The sequence below is a fragment of the Scomber scombrus genome, chromosome 1 (genome assembly GCF_963691925.1).
Source record: "Scomber scombrus chromosome 1, fScoSco1.1, whole genome shotgun sequence".
NCBI lineage: Eukaryota > Metazoa > Chordata > Actinopteri > Scombriformes > Scombridae > Scomber > Scomber scombrus.
In genome coordinates, this window is record NC_084970.1 from 38,296,350 (window position 1) to 38,317,379 (window position 21,030).

General features: G+C 44.3%; 1 protein-coding gene across 1 annotated transcript; it reads right to left on the bottom strand.

Annotated features, from left to right (window-relative positions):
* Positions 1-895: 895 nt before the first annotated feature.
* Positions 896-17,692, bottom strand: LOC133999605 (NLR family CARD domain-containing protein 3-like). The gene is made up of 8 exons (XM_062438886.1): positions 17,646-17,692; positions 13,850-13,922; positions 13,433-13,658; positions 4,011-5,802; positions 3,467-3,640; positions 2,288-2,461; positions 1,963-2,009; positions 896-1,472 (listed from the first exon to the last, which is right to left on the bottom strand). Exons 1-8 carry the CDS (start codon positions 17,690-17,692, stop codon positions 931-933), a joined length of 3,075 nt encoding a protein of 1,024 aa, XP_062294870.1. The 3' UTR covers positions 896-930.
* Between the last annotated feature and the right edge of the window lie 3,338 nt (positions 17,693-21,030).

Consider the following 21,030-nt stretch of genomic DNA (forward strand, 5'->3'; position numbering starts at 1 on the left):
ATTAATAAATCAGTAATTTGATCTCTCTGATGTCAGAAGATGGTGTCCTCAAATGTCTTGTTTTGTCCACAACACAAATATATTCAGTTTACTGTCATAGAGGACGAAAGAAACCAGAAAGCTAGAATCAGAGAATTTGAACATTTATTGAAATGAAAGCATGTGAGAAGTTTAGAGGGAAAAAATCAGTATTTGGTGGAGCTGTTAACAACTCATAGACATCTGAAATGTGAGCCGACTACACACTGCTTTTTGGTTTCATCCTTAACAATGTGTTGTATTTTAAAAGCTTGTTATATTATCCATTGTGTCAGTAAAGTGAGGATGCTTTCAACAATAATGCCATGAATAGTTTTTATTGATGATCAGATAAAATACATGTGAGAAACATAAAAACACTGTGGGCTTCCACAGCTGGACAGATGTTATTAGATTGAAACATGAATAAAGCTGCATGCTGCTCATTGGATCCTGACAGTAACAACAGCAGAGTCAACTGAGACTAATCAATGAATCATGTTGAAGGAACAATAATAATTAGTGTTTGAGTTTGAGACAGATCTGCTTCACAGTGCAGAGTGTGTGATGTTTGATTTCAGCAGCTGATCTTCAGTCAGCAGAGTTTCTGTCCACAGGAGAGACTCTCCCTCCTACAGAGGACACAGAGAGACTCTCCCTCCTACAGAGGACACAGAGAGACTCTCCCTCCTACAGAGACACAGAGAGACTCTCCATCCTACAGAGACACAGAGAGACTCTCCCTCCTACAGAGGACACAGAGAGACTCTCCCTCCTACAGAGACAGAGAGACTCTCCCTCCTACAGAGACAGAGAGACTCTCCCTCCTACAGAGACACAGAGAGACTCTCCCTCCTACAGAGACACAAAGAGACTCTCCCTCCTACAGAGGACACAGAGAGACTCTCCCTCCTACAGAGGACAAAGAGAGACTGAGGAACCATACCAGTTAAACCAAAGTCCAAACCCAAACCCAGCATACAGAGGTTCAGTGAATGTGGTGTTGAAGGTGTGGAGGTGGATCAGTGTGTCAGAGGAGACTCTGTAGAAGGACAGAGTGCCAGCAGGACAGTCCACATACACTGCTACTCTGTTAGAAACAGGAGACAAGATGACTGTTTCTTTCTTATTGTGACGGACAGAGTAACGACCATCATCAGAGCAGAACAGACACCAGGACTGATCATTCCTTCCAAACTCACAGTCATCACTGTTTCCTTTCCTGCTGATTCTTCTGTAACTCACTGATATAGAAACCTCTCCTCTCCACTTGACCTCCCAGTAACAGCGACCAGTCAGATCATTTCTACACAGCAGCTGAGGACAGGAGTCAAATCTGTCTGGATGATCAGGATATGACTGATCCCCCCACGCACATGTCACCTTCCTGTTGTTATCAGACAGTTTGAGTTTTCTGTGCATTGTGTTTGGATCCAGTTCCAGTTCACAGGCATCTGATGGAGAGATGAGACACAATACAGCTGCAGTTTATCATTTGTTGATTTATTAACTACTTTACTGAAACCATTCAAACATAAGTCCTTTAACAACTCAGTTAGAACATGTTCATTGAGTTTGATGTAAAGTGAAGGTTTTTGCACATCAAGTCTGTTACAAACACATTTTTGTCCAAATGTTCCAAACAGCTGAAGTCAGTATGAATGAATGAACTTTATCTGCAGGAGAGACATGAGGGACATTTTGGAGCAGGTAGGGCCACCATGAGGACATTTATGAAACATTTCTCTTTTAACTCCTGAACTGTGACGAACAGAAGGACATTTCTGTTTCATGGATTCATTGGTTCAAGATAAATGTTAGTTTAGGCCACGCCCATTTCTGCCAAAACACATTTTCCATCATTTTGAACTTTTTTCACTTCTTTTACATATTTCATCCAGTTTTTCTCAAAGTTGTCATGAATCAAACTGAAAACACACTCACACTTCCTCAGACCAGGTTTCAGTCTCTGCAGTCCACCATGGTCCATCCTGGAGGAAGAGACAAAGACACAATCAGCTTCATACACATTCACTCATATCCACCATTAAACATGAACCAGAGTCCCTCAGTTAGTCAGAGTGTCTGTCCATCTATCCATACCTGAGTGTCCACCTGTCTGTCCATACCTGAGAGTGTCCACCTGTCTGTCCATACCTGAGAGTGTCCACCTGTCTGTCCATACCTGAGAGTGTCTACCTGTCTGTCCATACCTGAGAGTGTCCACCTCTCTGTCCATACCTGAGAGTGTCCACCTGTCTGTCCATACCTGAGAGTGTCCAGTCTCCAGTGGGGATCCTCCAGTCCAGCAGACAGAAGCTTCTCTCCTGAGTCTCCTGGATGATTGTAGCTCAGGTCCAGCTCTCTCAGATGGGAGGGGTTGGAGCTCAGAGCTGAGGCCAGAGAAGCACAGCCTTCCTCTGTGATCAGACATCCTGACAGACTGAACACACACAACAGTTCATCTCAACTCAATAAACAGGATATTGTCCTTCAGGCCTTTATGTTCACACTCAGTGCCCCCTGCTGTATGTTGATGTCATGCAGATACATTTTAGGTTAGTAGGAGAGAAAGCTTAAAATATTTTTTGACAGAATTTCTAAAGACAGAAAAAGAGAAATAAGCTAAATGGGTTATCTACATGACTGCATGTAACTGCATGTGTGGGAATACATGTTGTGTGTTAAGAAGTGTAAGGTGCTTTTATTGTTAAGGTCCTGGAAGGGATGTTCAGAGATTGAGCTGGGCAATATTTGTATTGTTTTTGTGGTTGTTGAACATGGTGGCCGTCAGTAAAGCAGTTGTTGGTTGATCACAAAAAGTTGTCTTCTTTTGGTGTAACAAAATGTACATAAATTAAATGACAAACATATATCCTGACTCTCATGTTTGCATTAAAAGAGTTTTACTTTTTATTAACCTATCATCATTTATAGACAAAATATGTTATTTACAATTTACTCAATATATTAACTGTTTATTTTTGTTGTTTCTGGCAGCAATTATCCATCCAAAGCCTCTGTATTGCCCAAACACCCCCTCTATTTACATGAAATGGTTCAGTCCTGCCTCCAAACCAGCCGTGGCACTTCCTAACAGTGAATTGAGCATAGTGTCTTAACAGCTTCATAAAATACAATCAGGGTTGCAAAAATGACAACAATATCAAAGAACTGACCTGAGGCTTTCCAGTCCACAGTGTGGACTCTCCAGTCCAGCAGAAAGCTGCTTCACTCCTGAATCCTGCAAGTCGTTGTTACTCAGGCCCAGATCTCTCAGACTAGAGGACTGGGAGCTGAGAACTGAGGACAGAGCTGCACAGCTTCTCTTTGAGAGGTTACAGACACTCAACCTGGAGAAGAATTTTGATAAATTAATTCACAGATCCAATATATAAAGACAGTAAAAGCTTGATGGGTAAACGTTCACAGACAGTTGAATCCTGACCTGAGGGTTTCCAGTCCACAGTGTGGACTCTCCAGTCCAGCAGAAAGCTGCTTCACTCCTGAATCCTGCAGGTCGTTGTTACTCAGGCCCAGATCTCTCAGACTAGAGGACTGGGAGCTGAGAACTGAGGACAGAGCTGCACAGCTTCTCTCTGAGAGGTTACAGTCACTCAACCTGGAGAAGAATTTTATTTAAATTAATTCACAGATCCAATATATAAAGACAGTAAAAGCTTGATGGGTAAACTTTCACAGACAGTTTAATCCTGACCTGAGAGTTTCCAGTCCACAGTGTGGACTCTCCAGTCCAGCAGAAAGCTGCTTCACTCCTGAATCCTGCAGGTCGTTGGTACTCAGGTCCAGATCTCTCAGACTAGAGGACTGGGAGCTGAGAACTGAGGACAGAGCTGCACAGCTTCTCTCTGAGAGGTTACAGCCACTCAACCTGGAGAAGAATCAGCAGAAAAAAATAATTGCAAACATTACTTTTCTTCATTTAGCAAAGATTAAACAACATTAATCTGGATAGTTCTGTGTGCACTTACAGAGCTTTGTTGGAGGCTTTGACCACTGGCAGCAGACTCAGAAGAGCCTCCTCTGAAGCAGAGTATTTCTTCAGGTCAAACACGTCCAGATCTTTTTCTGATGACAGTAAGATGAAGACCAGAGCTGACCACTGAGCAGGAGACAGTTTATCTGTGGAGAGACATCCTGATCTGAGGTACTGTTGGATCTCCTCCACTAGAGAACGATCCTTCAGTTCATTCAGACAGTGGAACAGATTGATGCTTCTCTCTGCAGACACATTCTCACTGAGCTTCTTCTTGATGTAATCGACTGTTTTCTCATTGGTCTGTGAGTTACTTCCTGTCAGCAGACCTCGTAGGAGAGTCTGATTGGTCTGCAGTGAAAGACCCAGGAGGAAGCGGAGGAACAAGTCCAGGTGTCCATTTGGACTCTTTAAGGCCTCGTCCACAGCACTCTGGTAGAAACGTGTTGATTTGTCTCTGAACACTTCAGGCCACCAGGATGTTGTTTGTTCTTCTGCCAGCAGATTGACTCCAGACTCGATGAATGTCAGGTGGACATGAAGAGCAGCCAGAAACTCCTGAAGGCTCAGATGGACGAAGCAGAACACCTTGTCCTGGTACAGCCCTCTCTCCTCTTTAAAGACTTGTGTGAACATTCCTGAGTACACTGAGGCTGCTCTGATATCGATGCCACACTCTGTCAGGTCTGATTCATAGAAGATCAGGTTGCCTTTCTGCAGCTGCTCAAAAGCCAGTTTTCCCAGAGACTCAATCATCTTCCTGTTCTCTGGACTCCAGTGTGGATCTGTCTCAGCTCCTCCATCATACTTGATGTTCTTCAGTTTGGACTGAACCACCAGGAAGTGGATGTACATCTCAGTCAGGGTCTTGGGCAGCTCTCCTCCCTCTCTGCTTTTCAACACATCCTCCAGAACTGTAGCAGTGATCCAGCAGAAGACTGGGATGTGGCACATGATGTGGAGGCTTCGTGATGTCTTGATGTGGGAGATGATGGTGCTGGCCTGCTCCTCATCTTTGAATCTCTTCCTGAAGTACTCTTCCTTCTGTGGGTCAGTGAACCCTCTGACCTCTGTCACCATGTCGACACACTCAGGAGGGATCTGATTGGCTGCTGCAGGTCGTGTGGTTATCCAGAGGCGAGCAGAGGGAAGCAGTTTCCCCCTGATGAGGTTTGTCAGCAGCACATCCACTGAGGTGGACTCTGTAACATCAGTCAGGATCTCAGTGTTGTGGAAGTCCAGAGGAAGTCGACACTCATCCAGACCGTCAAAGATGAACACAACCTGGAACTCTTCAAACCTGCAGATTCCTGCTTCTTTGGTTTCAGTAAAGAAGTGATGAACAAGTTCCACCAAGCTGTACTTTTTCTCTTTCAGCACATTCAGCTCTCTGAAAGTGAATGGAAATGTGAAGTGTATGTCCTGGTTGGCTTTGTCTTCAGCCCAGTCCAGAGTGAACTTCTGTGTTAAGACTGTTTTCCCAATGCCAGCCACTCCCTTTGTCATCACTGTTCTGATTGGTTCATCTCTTCCAGGTGAGGTTTTAAAGATGTCTTCTTGTCTGATTGTTGTTTCTGGTCTGTGTGGTTTCCTGGATGCTGTTTCAATCTGTTTGATCTCATGTTCATCATTGACCTCTGCAGTCCCTCCCTCTGTGATGTAGAGCGGTGTGTAGATCTGATTCAGAAGGGTTGGGTTTCCTGCTTTAGCGATCCCCTCAAACAGACACTGGAACTTCTTCTCCAGGTTAGACTTGAGTTTACGTCGACACTTTGCAGCACGAGCTCCTGAATGAACAAACAACAAATGAAATCAGTGAGTGGATCCTACAGAAAGTCTAGAAATCTGAACATGTAAGTGTGTCTGTGTAGTAGATATGTCACGATATCCAATTTGGTGTCATGATTATTATTAATTGTTTTATTCAAGCCCCCCGGTTTGGTGCCTGTATGTTGGAGTTTACCCCAGTAGATGAAAGGGTAGCCTCCCTTTGCCTTCGGGTGGGGGGACGGATCCTGACTGTTGTTTGTGCCTATGTTCCAAACAACAGCTCAGAGTATCCACCCTTTCTGGACTCCTTAGAGGGGGTGCTGGAGAGTGCTCCCTCTGGGGATTCCCTCGTCCTGCTGGGGGACTTCAACGCTCATGTTGGCAACAACAGTGAGACCTGGAAGGGTGTGATTGGGAGGAACGGCCCCCCCGATCTGAACCCGAGCGGTGTTCTGTTATTGGACTTCTGTGCTCGTCACAGATTATCTATAACGAATACCATGGTCAAGCATCAAGGAGTCCATATGTGCACTTGGCACCAGGACACCCTAGGCCGCAGTTCGAAGGTTTACTTTGTTGTCGTGTTGTCGGACATGTGGCCGCATGTCTTGGACACTCGGGCAAAGAGAGGGGCGGAGCTGTCAACTGATCACCACCTGGTGGTGAGTTGGCTATGATGGTGGGGGAGGATGCCGGTCAGACCTGGCAGACCCAAACGCATTGTGAGGGTCTGCTGGGAACGTCTGGCAGAGTCTCCTGTCAGAGAGAGCTTCAACTCCCTGACCATGTACCGGAGGAAGTGGGGGAAATTGAGTCCGATTGGGCCATGGTCCGTGCCTCCATTGTCAAGGCGGCCGACAGGTGCTGTGGCCGTAAGGTTGTCGGTGCCTGTCGTGGCAGCAATACCCAAACCCGCTGGTGGACACCTGCGGTGAGGGATTCTGTCAAGCTGAAGAAGGAGTCCTATAGGGCTTTTTGCTCCCATTTTGGCTTCACTGCATTGGCTTCCCGTAAAATCTAGAATAGAATTTAAAATCCTTCTCCTCACTTTTAAAACTCTTAATGGTCAGGCTCCATCATATCTGAAAGAGCTTATAGTACCTTATGAATCTACTAGAACACTGCGCTCCCAGCTCATAGAACCTTATGATCCTACTACAACACTGTGCTCCCAGCTCATAGAACCTCATGAACCTACCAAAACACTGCGCTCCCAGCTCATAGAACCTTATGAACCTACTAGAACACTGCGCTCCCAGCTCATAGAACTTTATGAACCTACCAGAACACTGCGCTCCCAGCTCATAGAACCTTATGAACCTACTAGAACACTGCGCTCCCTGCTCATAGAACCTTATGAACCTACCAGAACACTGCGCTCCCAGCTCATTGAACCTTATGACCCTACTAGAACACCTACTTGTGGTTCCTAGTATCTCTAAAAGGCAGAGCCTTCAGTTGTCAGGTTCCTCTCCTGTGGAACCATCTCCCAGATTGGGTCGGGGGTCCAGACACCCTCTCTACGTTTAAGAGTAGGCTTAAAACTTTCCTTTGTGATAAAGCTTATAGTTAGGTCACCATGGTGATGGTGGAGAGTTTCAAGATGGCGCCTGTGTGTTTGGCTGGCCGTCTGCTGCTCCTGCAATGTTTAGTGTTTTTGCTGTTTTTAACCTTTGGCACTAAACAAATTGAGTCTCTGCTGGTGTATGATCGCCAGACTCTTTTGTTTTTCCGGCGGAATGTCATGGATTTAGGTGCATTTGATCACGGTGGACAGTATACTTTGCCCCCGCTCCTAGCAGGGATTCCGCCTCACCTGTACCGGGCCTCGGCCTTACCTTCTCGGCGGAAGCGTTCCCGTTCGCGGTAAACGCGGCGGTCGGCCTGTGAAGCTGAAGCTCTGGCTGACACGCTCTTCGTCCATTTCTCGGACAGGACATGGATTGCTCCCTCCTCTCGCTGTGTCCCAGCGCTTCCTCGAACCCATCGATGTTTGCCTAGTGCCTGTCACCGGCTCTTTTGATGGACTCCAGCCCCGCCGCCTCTGCCCCCTTCGGCTCTCTCAGCGAGGGGTAAACCACTGGCTCCTGAGGACGCTGCCCCGGGCTCACCGGTCCACCAGACCACAGGCCCCAGCTCCCACCAGGATTGGCTTGGTGAACGCTAGATCCCTGGCGAACAAAACTTTCACCCTGAGGGATTTCTTCAGCTCCTGTGGCCTGGACTTCCTCTGTGTGACAGAGACTTGGATCGGACCCGGTGAGTGCAGCCCCCAAATACAATAAGGACTTTGTGAATGACTTTTCTGGTCTTCTGGCTGAAATCATGCCTAAGTATGACCGTGCCCTTTTTCTCAGGGATTTTAATATTCACGTGTGTTGTCCTGATAAGCCGTTGGTGAAGGACTTTTTAAGCCTTATTGACTCTTTTAATTTGGTGCAGTGTGTGTCTGGTCCCACACATGAACATGGACACACATTAGACCTCGTCCTCTCTCATGGTCTATCTGTATCTAACTTGGAGATCTGTGACGATTTGATTTCTGATCATATGCCAGTACTGTTTGAAGCTTTCTCCTGTGCTGATGTTAAGTCTGGCGCCCCTGTTCAGAGCCGTCGGATTTTTAACTCTTTTACTGCTGGCCAGTTTTCTGTGGCTTTTGATCAGCTCTGTGTCCGCCCTGCCTCTGTTAACACAGAGGACCTCAGCTCTTGGTTTGAATCCTCCTTTCTAACCATACTGGACTCTGTGGCTCCAAAAAAAACAACTGCGCAGCCCAAGGCTAAATCTGAGCCCTGGTTTAATGAAACAACGCGCGCAGCTAGACGGGAGTGTCGCAAAGCTGAGCCTAAGTGGAAGAAGGACAAGCTGCAGGTTTCCTTCCAAATCCTGAAGGACTGCTGGTGCTGCTACCAAAATACCGTTAAAGAGAATACCTGTCAAACATCATTGAGTCCTATCGTCATAACCCGCGGGTGTTATTCAAAACCATTGACTAATAGCTTCCTGCACTTTTTTATTGATAAGGTTGCTACTGCTAGGACTCTCATCCCAGCTCCTGCACCTGACCCCTCTGTCCCTGTGCCTTGTTCTGCAGCTCTTGATAAGTTTGAGCCTGTGTCTCTGTTGTTCTTAGAAGATTTGGTTGGCCATATTAAGCCATCAGGCTCTCCCTGTGATGCTGTCTCTCCTAGCTTCTTTAAAGAGGTTTTCCCTAGCATAGGGCAGTCGGTTTTGGCTATCATTAACAGCAGTCTGTCTTCTGGTGTTGTTCCCGCAAGTTTTAAACATGCAGTGGTGCAGCCCCTACTTAAAAAACCTAGTCTTGACCGCAGCGTGCTGGCCAATTTTAGGCCCATCTCCACGCTGCCTTTTATCTCAAAAATCTTGGAGAAAGTTGTTCATGCTCAGCTAAAGTCGTTTCTGGATGAGAATGATGTCCTGGAGGTCTTTCAATCAGGCTTTAAAACTCTGCATAGCACGAGTCAGCTTTATTGAGGGTCTTTAATGATATCCTGCTAGCAAATGACTCTGGTGATCATGTAATCCTTGTTCTGTTGGACCTAACTGCAGCCTTTGACACTGTGGACCACAACACCCTAGTGGCTCGGCTACGCCACATAGTGGGCATCTGTGGTACTGCACTGGTGTGGCTCAGATCATATCTGGCCGACAGAAGCATGAGTGTAAGCCTTGGAACCTCCAAATCCAGCTCTGCTCCACTGCCGTATGGGGTTCCACAGGGGCCGATTTTAGGGCCCCTGCTCTTTTCTCTGTATTTACTGCCACTGGGTTCCATCCTGAGAAAGCATGGCATCTCTTTCCACTTTTATGCCGACGACAGTCAGATATATGTGCTGCTGAAAAAGAAAAATGCTTTTTCCCTCACACCACTGCTGGCATGTCTTGAAGACATCAAAGCCTGGATGGCCTTGAACTTTTTAAATTTCAATGAGAAAAAAACAGAAGTGATGGTATTTGGTCCCAGTGGCTCTTGTGAACCTCCCCCCTGTTGATCTGGGCATTTTGGCAGATTATTTGAAGCCAACAGTCTCAAACTTGGGTTTTAAGATGGACAGTGATTTTAAATTAGATAGGCAAATTACTGCTGTGGTGAAGTCCAGCTTTTTTATAGTAGACACCTGGCAAAGGTGAAGCCTTTCCTTGCACAACAGCACTTTGAAACAGTAATCCATGCCTTCATCACATGTCGGCTGGATTACTGTAATGCACTTTATTTTGGAGTCAATCAGTCCTCCATCGCACGTCTCCAGTTGGTGCAAAATGAGCCGCTCGTCTCTTAACTGGAGTACGTAAGAGGGAGCACATAACTTCCATCCTAGCCTCCCTCCACTGGCTGCCTGTGCATTTTAGAGTCCATTTTAAGATTCTTTTATTTGTTTTTAAATCTTTAAATGGTCTGGCCCCGCTTTACCTCTCTGAGCTCCTTCACCCCCATGCTCCTGCTCGGTGCCTCAGGTCAGCTGATCTGCTGCTCCTGGAGGTACCGAGGTCAAAGCGGAAGCTCAGAGGGGATAGAGCATTTTCTGTTGCCGCTCCTAAATTGTGGAACGAGCTTCCTTTAAATATTAGACTAGCCTCCTCACTGTCCATTTTTAAAACTCGTCTTAAAACCCATTTTTATTCCTTGGCGTTCAACCATACATGAGACTCTGCTCCTGTTCTGGTGCTTTATGGTTTGTTTTTAGTTATTGTTTTATTGTTTTTAATTAGTTTTAAAAACAATAAACAATTATTTTAGTATTTATTTCTTGTTAATTGTTTTATGTTCCTGTGTTGTTTTATTTATTTGTGTACAGCACTTTGTTTCAGCTGTGGTTGTTTTAAAGTGCTTTATAAATAAAGTTTAGTTGAGTTGAGTTGAGGGCTGGTTCGAGCTCCTAGTTTATGCTGCTATAGGCTTAGACTGCCGGGGGACTCCCATGATGCACTGAGCTCCTCTCTTCTCCTCCCTCTCTCTCTCTCTATCCATCCATCTATATCCATTAACATTCATGTACTATTATTAATGCATTCAATAAGCTAAACTTCTTCCCCGGAGTTGTCGGTGCTTTCTGGTCTCACAGGTAATCTGGGCCTGTAGACGTCCAGATGACAGTTTCCAGTCCCGGACCTTCAATGTGCTTCTCTCTCCTCTCCTTCCTCTCTCTCCTATCCTTCCTCTCTCTCCTCTCCTTCCTCTCCTTCCTCTCTCTCCTCTCCTTCCTCTCCTTCCTCTCTCTCCTCTCCTTCCTTCCTCTCTCTCTCTCTCCTCTCCTTCCTCTCTCTCTCTACTCCAACCGGCCAAGGCAGATGTTCTCCCACTGTGAGTCTGGTTCTGGTTCTGAGGTTTCTTCCTGTTTAAAGGGAGTTTTTTCTCTCCATTGTCACCAAGTGCTGCTCATGTGGGAATGTTGGGTCTCTTTAAATTAAACCTGAAGAGTTCGGTTTAGACCTGCTCTATGTGGAAAGAGACCTGAGATGACTCTGTTGTGATTTGGCGCTATACAAATAAAGATTGATTGATTGATTTTGGCCTGTGGGACTCTGGAGGCAGCAGGCAGGTACCGACAGGCCAAGCGGAGTGCAGCTGCGGCGGTCGCTGAGGCAAAAACCCGGACATGGGAGGAGTTTGTTAAGGCCACGGGGAACGACTTCCAGACGGCTTCGAAGAGACGGCTTCTGGACCACCATTCGCAGTTCAGGAGGGGGGAGCAGTGCACCGTCAACACTGTGTATGGTGGAGACAGTGCGCTGCTGACCTCGAATCGGGACGTTGTGGATCAGTGGAAGGAATATTTCGAAGACTTCCTCAATCCCACCGACACGCCTTCCGGTAAGGAGGCAGGGCCTGGGGACCAGGGTGTGGGCTCTCCTATCTCTGGGGTTGTGGTTGCTGAGGGGGTCAAAAAGCTCCTCGGTGGCAAGGCCCTGGGGGTGGATGAGATCCGCCCGGAGTTCCTAAAGGCCCTGGATGTTGTGGGGCTGTCATGGTTGACACAACTCTGCAGCATCGCGTGGACATCAGGGGCAGTGCCTCTGGATTGGCAGACTGGGGTGGTGGTCCCTCTTTTTAAGAAGGGGGACCGGAGGGTGTGCTCCAACTATAGGGGGATCACACTCCTCAGCCTCCCTGGTAAGGTCTATTCAGGGGTACTGGAGAGGAGGGTCCGTCGGATAGTCGAACCTCAGATTCAGGAGCAGCAATGTGGTTTTCGTCCAGGTCGTGGAACTGTGGACCAGCTCTACACCCTCTGCAGGATCCTTGAGGGTGCATGGGAGTTTGCCAAACCAGTCCACATGTGTTTTGTGGACTTGGAGAAGGCATTCGACCGTGTTCCTCTGGGAGTCCTGTGGGGGTTTTTCCGGGAGTATGGGGTATCGGACCCCCTGATACGGGCCGTCCGTTCCCTGTAAGACCGGTGTCAGAGCTTGGTCCGCATAGCTGGTAGTAAGTCGGACTCGTTTCCGGTGGGGGTTGGACTCCGCCAGGGCTGCCCTTTGTCACCGATCCTGTTCATAATCTTTATGGACAGGATTTCTAGGCGCAGCCAGGGCGTTGAGGGGTTCCGGTTTGGTGACCTCAGGATTGGGTCACTGCTTTTTGCAGATGATGTGGTCCTGTTGGCTTCATCAGACCGTGACCTCCAACTCTCACTGGATCGGTTCGCAGCTGAGTGCGAAGCGGCCGGGATGAGAATCAGCACCTCCAAATCTGAGTCCATGGTCCTCAGCTGGAAAAGGGTGGAGTGCACTCTCCGGGTCGGGGATGAGATCCTGACCCAAGTGGAGGAGTTCAAGTACCTCGGGGTCTTGTTCACGAGTGAGGGAAGGATGGAGCGGGAGATCGACAGGCGGATCGGTGCGGCGTCTGCAGTAATGCGGACTCTGCACAGATCCGTCGTGGTGAAGAGAGAGCTGAGCCGAAAGGCAAAGCTCTCAATTTACCAGTCGGTGCAAGCGGCCGAAATTAGCTTCCTCCGTAGGGTGACTGGGCTCTCAGGGTGAGAAGCTCGGTCATCCGGGAGGAGCTCGGAGTAGACCCGCTGCTCCTCCTTATTGAGAGGAACCAGATGAGGTGGCTCGGGCATCTGTTCTCACGTGGCAAGACTTCCACCTACATACCTGCTTATTTGCACAGACTTGTTCATACACACCTTATTTTAGATTTATTTTTTGTTTGTTATTAGTCACAGTGGTAGGACCGTTTATTACTGAACATTGATGGACTAAATTGTCAGACTTTAAAGAGAAGTGTTTTGTGATCATTGTACATATGTTATTATATAGTGTATATAGTCAGAGCTCGGACTCTACTCCTTCACTTTTACAAAGTTGATTCTTCATTGAGGATAATTTGACTGTTTGGTTTACTGGTGGTGGCCCAAATTAATTTCTTATTAATAATTATTAACTATTTAAGATAATTATTTATCATTATTAATAGACAAACACACCCTTTCTGCTCCTACACTACTGTGACATTTATGATCGCTACATCAGTTTTATTCATTAAGTTTTATTATAACAGCGTCTGATCTGATGCAGATGTGTTCAGCACATTTACAGCAGAGTTTGAAATATAAACCTCTCCCATGTTGCCTCCATTTCCTCTCCATCATGTTAAATCTGTTAAAATCCTCTTACTCTGCAGATGCTCAGCCAGCTCCTCCTGCTTCATTCTCCTCAGGAAGTGCACTGTGATCTTCAGAAATGCGTCTCTGCTGCTCTTCCTCTGCTCTTCCTCCTCACCTTCCAACACCTCCTCATCCTCACTCTGACTCTCTAAGCATTCTGGGTCATCTGGACTCAGACTCCTCTGGACTCTCTTCAGCTCGTTCTTCACAAAAGTGACGATGTTCTCCTCCAGCAGCTGGAACAGAAAGATAAAGTGAACATTTCATTTAAACTGGTAGAACACAACATGTGATTCATGTGTCAGTCTGAAGGCCTGCTGGTCTAAACAGAGCAGCATGGACACTGTTAGGACCTGAATGCTACTTTAGTATTTCATCTGTGGTTGATGGAGTTAATAGTAAAAGGTGTGTTTGTACATGTACACACCATAAATATGGAGTCCAGCTGTGTTTGATGCTGCTGTGCAGACTGATCACTGGGAACCTCTGAGCTCTGCTGCTGAACTCTGTGGAGAAAATTTCACGTTTAAGGACATTTAATGACTCAAATCTGCACTCAGCTTATTAAAGATGTTCTGTCATGATGAAAAAATGAACTCCTTTAAATGCTGCTCTGATTACTGGATGTTAAATTCTTACCTTCCATCAGCAGGTTGTCCATCTTTAAACTTAATAGGACGATCCATAGACGCGTCACTCTTCATGGACACACAGCTGGGTTCAGGAGAGTCTGCTCTCTGCTGCTGCATCCTGATACAAAGAAAGAAGTTTACATTTCAGAACCAAATGAGGAGAGAGATTTGTATCTTTTAATATTGTCCTAATTTGTCATCATGTTGATTGCTGACTGTATTTTTTATTGCTATTAAAGTCAAAGAACTGAAGGATTAAACATCAGTTTAAATGTCAGAATTAAACAGAAATCTTTCAAAACAGAGTGACTTATGCTTTCAAATTCCTCCAGTGATGAAAAGATGATGGCAGCGACTTGGTCATGAGTCAGCAGAAGAAGAAGGAAGTGAGGATGTTCAGCAGGAGTTCTATGGCTCAGTAACAATCTGTGTTAACCTCAATAACTAAAGATGGAAATATAAACATCCCAGTTCACCTTCAGATGGATGAACACAGCATCAAGCAGCTTTTACTGTGTAAAACTAAGATTTCCTTTAAATTATGAGAATAATCTCTTGTCCATTTCCCCATCTGATCCATACAGAAGGAGAAGAAAAAGGTCTGAAATTAAACAGGTATAAACTCAGCCTGATGTACATGCCCGGTACATGAGGGTGAATTGTATTGTCTGTTCAATTGAATAAGATGAAAAAAATAAATCAGACCACAGAAAACAAAGAGAGGAAGTGTTACATGTCAGTGTTGTCCTGCAGAGGGCAGCAAACACCTGCCAACACTGAAGAAGAAGCTCTGTGAGAGAGGAAGATGAGTCTTTCTGAGATGAAGATGATCCTGTCAAACTGAACAATAATCAGCTGTCCAATCACAGCTTGGAGGCAGAGCCATGGGCGGAGCTTATCAACAGCAGCAGAGATGAAGTCAAACATGACAGACAGCCTTTGACAATCAAAGTGTTTCCTGTGGCTGAGGGACAGTACTATTGACTGTATGTTTAGTTCCATTTGTGAGGGACTGTTTGCAGTTTTAATGAGATGGATTGTGCTGCATGAAAGAACAGACAAGACAACAAACACTGAAATGTAACACACCTTTTCACTTTGTTTCCTGTGTTCTGATTTGATTTTAATGTGGCCTGAGAAACCATTCATTGTCTCTTTACCAAAGGTGTTTCTATTAATTATGACACAGTAAACACTGATATCTTTCTTTCTTTGATTTGTCTTCAATGAAACATTTTAGACTTTTTTTTATTTTCTTCTATAAATGAAAAACATTCTTGTGTCTAACAATCCTTTCTGTCAGTTATAAATCTGTTCAGTCAGTTTATCAATCCTGAGATCAATATTCTGACCTTTGCTCAGCAGGGTCCATCTTTGAAGTTAGCTCAAGACAGACACATCCAAGTTAGCTGCTGCTCTGATTATTGATGTGATGTTTTCAAAGTTACACACACACATATTGATATAGTGACCATGTTGGTGTCTTATAACACTGAACTCTTTGACATGTGACTGTTGCACAGGTGAACACTGTGATGTCACTGCTGACACTATATATTGATTCTTCTTCTCAGGAGAGTCAGATAATAACAAACTTCACTTTTAAATTCTTACCTTCCATCAGCAGGTTGTCCATCTTTAAACTTAATAGGACGATCCATAGACGCGTCACTCTTCATGGACACACAGCTGGGTTCAGGAGAGTCTGCTCTCTGCTGCTGCATCCTGATACAAAGAAAGAAGTTTACGTTTCAGAACCAAATGAGGAGAGAGATTTGTATCTTTTAATATTGTCCTAATTTGTCATCTTGTTGATTGCTGACTGTATTTTTTATTGCTATTAAAGTCAAAGAACTGAAGGATAAATCATCAGTTTAAATGTCAGAATTAACAGAAATCTTTCAGAACAGAGTGACTGATGAGTTTAAATTCCTCCAGTGATGAAAAGATGATGGCAGCGACTTGGTCATGAGTCAGCAGAAGAAGGAAGTGAGGATGTTCAACAGGAGTTCTATGGCTCAGTAACAATCTGTGTTAACCTCAATAACTAAAGATGGAAATATAAACATCCCAGTTCACCTTCAGATGGATGAACACAGCATCAAGCAGCTTTTACTGTGTAAAAGTAAGATTTCCTTTAAATAATGAGAATAATCTCTTGTCCATTTCCCCATCTGATCCATACAGAAGGAGAAGAAAAAGGTCTGAAATTAAACAGGTATAAACTCAGCCTGATGTACATGCCCGGTACATGAGGGTGAATTGTATTGTCTGTTCAATTGAATAAGATGAAAAAAATAAATCAGACCACAGAAAACAAAGAGAGGAAGTGTTACATGTCAGTGTTGTCCTGCAGAGGGCAGCAAACACCTGCCAACACTGAAGAAGAAGCTCTGTGAGAGAGGAAGATGAGTCTTTCTGAGATGAAGATGTTCCTGTCAAACTGAACAATAATCAGCTGTCCAATCACAGCTTGGAGGCAGAGCCATGGGCGGAGCTTATCAACAGCAGCAGAGGTGAAGTCAAACATGACAGACAGCCTTTGATAATCAAAGTGTTTCCTGTGGCTGAGGGACAGTACTATTGACTGTATGTTTAGTTCCATTTGTGAGGGACTGTTTGCAGTTTTAATGAGATGGATTGTGCTGCATGAAAGAACACACAAGACAACAAACACTGAAATGTAACACACCTTTTCACTTTGTTTCCTGTGTTCTGATTTGATTTTAATGTGGCCTGAGAAACCATTCATTGTCTCTTTACCAAAGGTTTTTCTATTAATTATGACACAGTAAACACTGATATGAAAAGGAAACACGGATACATAACATGCATTGTATCGTATTTTCTGTCTTTCTTTGATTTGTCTTTAATGAAACATTTTAGACTTTTTTCTCTTCTTCCATTAATGAAAAACATTCTTGTGTCTAACAATCCTTTCTGTCAGTTATAAATCTGTTCAGTCAGTTTATCAATCATGAGATCAATATTCTGACCTTTGCTCAGCAGGGTCCATCTTTGAAGTTAGCTCGAGACAGACACATCCAAGTTAGCTGCTGCTCTGATTATTGATGTGATGTTTTCAAAGTTACACACACATATTGATATAGTGACCATGTTGGTGTCTTATAACTGAACTCTTTGACATGTGACTCACTTGTACACTGTGATGTCACTGCTGAAACTATCTTCTTAGGAGAGTCAGATAATAACAAACTTCACTTTTAAATTCTTACCTTCCATCAGCAGGTCATCCATCTTTAAACTTTAAACTGCTGCCACTGTGTAATTCCCTCATCAGCTCCTCACTACATATACTGCTCTCACTCATTTTCTTTCATTCTAGACACTAGATTGTGATGCTGTTCCTGTCTGTTCCTGTTCCTCTTGTTACCTGTTCCTGCTGGTTTCAACCTTATCTGAACTGCTTTCCCTTTATGGTCTGTAAGCCTGTCTGTTGGTTTCTGAGCATTAAAGCTGTTTCCATTGAACCTGTCTGTGGTGTTTGTGCCTGGTTCACCTGCTCCGCCCCACATAACACAGGAGGTTTATTCAGCCCAAACAGCCAACCAACCATTATTAACTTCTTACCTTCCATCAGCAGGTTGTCCATCTTTAAACGTCATAGGACGACCCATAGACGCGTCACTCTTCATGGACACACAGCTGGGTTCAGGAGAGTCTGCTCTCTGCTGCTGCATCCTGATACAAACAAACAACAAATCAAAGAGTTTAAAAAGATGAATTTTGAGCAGACTGTCAGTAGCTGAAGTTTTAGAAGCAGAATGAAAATCAGTAAGAAGACAGTGGATGAGAAACGTTCTCCTGTTCATCAAAATGTCATCTGATGAAAGATGCTGTCTCATCTTAGTTGATTAGTTGACTAATCAGTGGTTGAACTCTTTGTTAACTCACAAAGTTAGTAGTTCATTCTGAGTTATTGTGACTTATTATTCAGTAGTTGAGTGTCAGATGTGACAGTGAGTGTGAATAATGATGGTGGAGTAATGTGAGTGGAGAACAGTGATGGACAGTTAGAGATCCTCATCTCACCTCTGAGCTTTGGTCTGGCTGTCATGTTCCCCACACAGAGAGCTTTTAGAGGGAGGGACTCCCTCCTCTCTGTCCTCACACTGATCCATAGCAGAGAAACAGCTGCTGGGAGAGCAGCACTCACTCACTACAACAAGGTTTCATCACAGGACACATTAGTTCTCATTAGTCTCTCTAACATGTTACAAATACTGTAGAAAACAGTGAAGCAGCAGCTCTTCCCATCAGACACACTGAGCAGGTCCATCTGAGGACTCTGCAGCCTCTGGGACAGTTCACAACATGGACTGTAAAAGAGCTTTCAGTCAAACCAGTCCAGTTCTGACACTCCCTACATTTTTCACTGATGATATGATCTCAGATGACAATCAAAGTGCTGCTGGTTTAACCTGAGAACCACTAACAGTAAAACAAGGAAATCATTCTCAAACTTTTCTCCTTTAACTCATAAAAAAACAATTCATCAAGAATCTAAATGTTCTGTAAAACCTGAAGGATTAAATAAATCTAGTGAAACAGACAATCATCATCAGAAACATTTCTACTGTCCAGTCAAACAGTGATTCAACACAATGTGATCAAACTGATGGTTCATCAGACATTTACAGATTTCTCTGGTAGGATTCTCACCTGCTGAAGTCACTTCAGGTCAACTTACAGACACTTTCCACCTTCATGTGTAGAGAAACATCAGGAGAGAAGAAGCTGCTCATTCTCCCTCGTCAGTCCTGCTGTCTGTGTGCATTTGATCTGAGGACGCTGTCACTTCCTCATAACTTCAGAGTCCACATCTAAAAAACATCAGTGACGTCAAAACCAGTCTAACCTGTAGCAGAAACCCAGTCAGTGTCAGATATCACATGATGTAGTTATACTATCTGTCCACTAGATGGAGCCAACTGAACATCTAATGAGCTAAAGATCAGCTCAGCATCATCAGCTGCTGTTAGTATCTCTGACCAACAACATCACTCAGCAGCTTGGATCAACTGGGCTGTAACCCATGTGATACAACAAGCTCATAATACTTAAGTACTTTAATTGTACCCCCCACTCAAATGCTACTCCAGAGCACATCTCCCCCTTCAGGCACCTGCTAAACAATCTTACAGCTGTCCAGATTGACACACCCAGATTGTGTTCAATTTACACATTTTCACGACACATTTTCACACCAGCATTACACTCACACATATAAACGTCATTGTGTTGTCCCTGTATAAAAATGGGAAGGACTTTATTCAAAACTCCCACTGCTCAACCTCAGGACAATTAAAATAATGACCACTTTATTTAGGATAGGAAACAATAGGAAATGACCATTAAACTTACCTCCTGGAATATAAGAGCTTTCATCTCTCCTGCTAAAAGACCCAAAGCCCTCAACCACCTTCAAAAGCAAAACTCTGTCATATGTCTCCTACAGGAAACCCATCTGACTGCAATAGAATCACAAAAAATCTCAGCAAAATGCATCAATCAAGCCAATTCTAATCAACAAGAAGACTCCATACATTAATAAACAACAGTAGCAGACTCTGAAGGAAGATTCATCATCATTAATGAAACAATTGGCAAAGATAGTTTAACAACTACAGTGAACATATAATCCCCAAATACAGACACACCCACGTTTTTCCACTCACTGTTTGAAGAAATATCCAAATTCCATGATTCCATGATTTCAATCTGGTACTTAACCCTTGTTACAACCCAGCTCGTTAAATGAAGGAAGTAACATAAAAACCAGACGTTAAGGTTTAAAATTAAATGATTTATTAATCAAGGGTTACTCAAACCACTAAGCAGAGGGAAGTTTACAGAAACAAAAACAAGGGCTGATTGATGCTTCTCAAACAAACAAAAGAATAGAACCAAAAGAGGACTCCTAAAACAGAGCTAATGAATCTGTGTAACGTAATAAGAGTAAAATAGGAACAAAACCTACCTAAACCTCTAGTACAGATTATTGTCAATAATACAAAAAGATGAGCAGCACCCCTACTCCTAGTGGAACTAACACAAAGAAACATCTAATGAATGTGTGTGTTAACAGTAAGTAAGCCTGACCCATATTCAAACAAATCACAGCATAATTTAACACAATAGCGCAGCAGCAAGGCGAGGCGGACTGGCCACAAAGATCCATCCGCCCTGACTGACAGGCTGCAGATTATTTAAAAGGTCCGACTCTGATTGATGGCTGGGGATTGGAGCGCACCGAAGGAAGCCGCACCAATCAGGAACCAGGGATGGAGCAGGAGGAGTGGGAGGAGCCAGAGCCGGAGGCAGGAGAGGAGGGAACCAAACAAAAAAAAGAGAGAGAACACGAACACAAACATGCAGGGCTGTAACAACCCTCACCTGGACAGATCCACTTAACCAAACTCCTATAGACTCATACTCAAGCCTTACATATCTGACTATGGACTTAGTGATTCCTGCTGGATTTGAAACCCACAACAGAGAATATTCTTACTACTCACAATTCCATAAATCATATTCTCACATTGACCTCTTTCTAGTAAATAACTCCATACTGTATAGAATTACAGAATCAACCATCAGCACCATTATCTTCTCTGACCAAGCCCCAATAAACATAACTGTAGAGGACTTTCAGTTATTTGCAGGAGATTCAGACTGATAGAGGTTAGAATAATAGGAAGCGAAGGTGGAGTTTATTTCAGCTGTGTTGGTAGTTAGGAAGTGAGAGGACTCACAAAACGAAGCGCAGCTGGCCATGCTACTTAAACACTGTCCACATTCAACTGGAGGTGGGATTGAGTAATATGTGGTACTACTCATAGTCTGTGCTCCATTTCAACAATGTAGTCGTGCCTTACCTCGAGAAAATCCAGCAAGAAAAGATCAAATAAAGATAATTGTCCCAAAAGGGATCGTTAAGTCCCATGATCGGAGA

Coding starts and splice junctions, on each gene's coding strand:
- LOC133999605 (XM_062438886.1), bottom strand. CDS start 17,692: ATGGGTCGTCCTATGACGTTTAAAGATGGACAACCTGCTGATGGAAG. Junction 13,659..13,849: donor AGCTGGACTCCATATTTATG/GTGTGTACATGT, acceptor TTTCTGTTCCAG/CTGCTGGAGGAGAACATCGT. Junction 2,462..3,466: donor TGTGGACTGGAAACCCTCAG/GTCAGGATTCAA, acceptor GTGTGTGTTCAG/TCTGTCAGGATGTCTGATCA.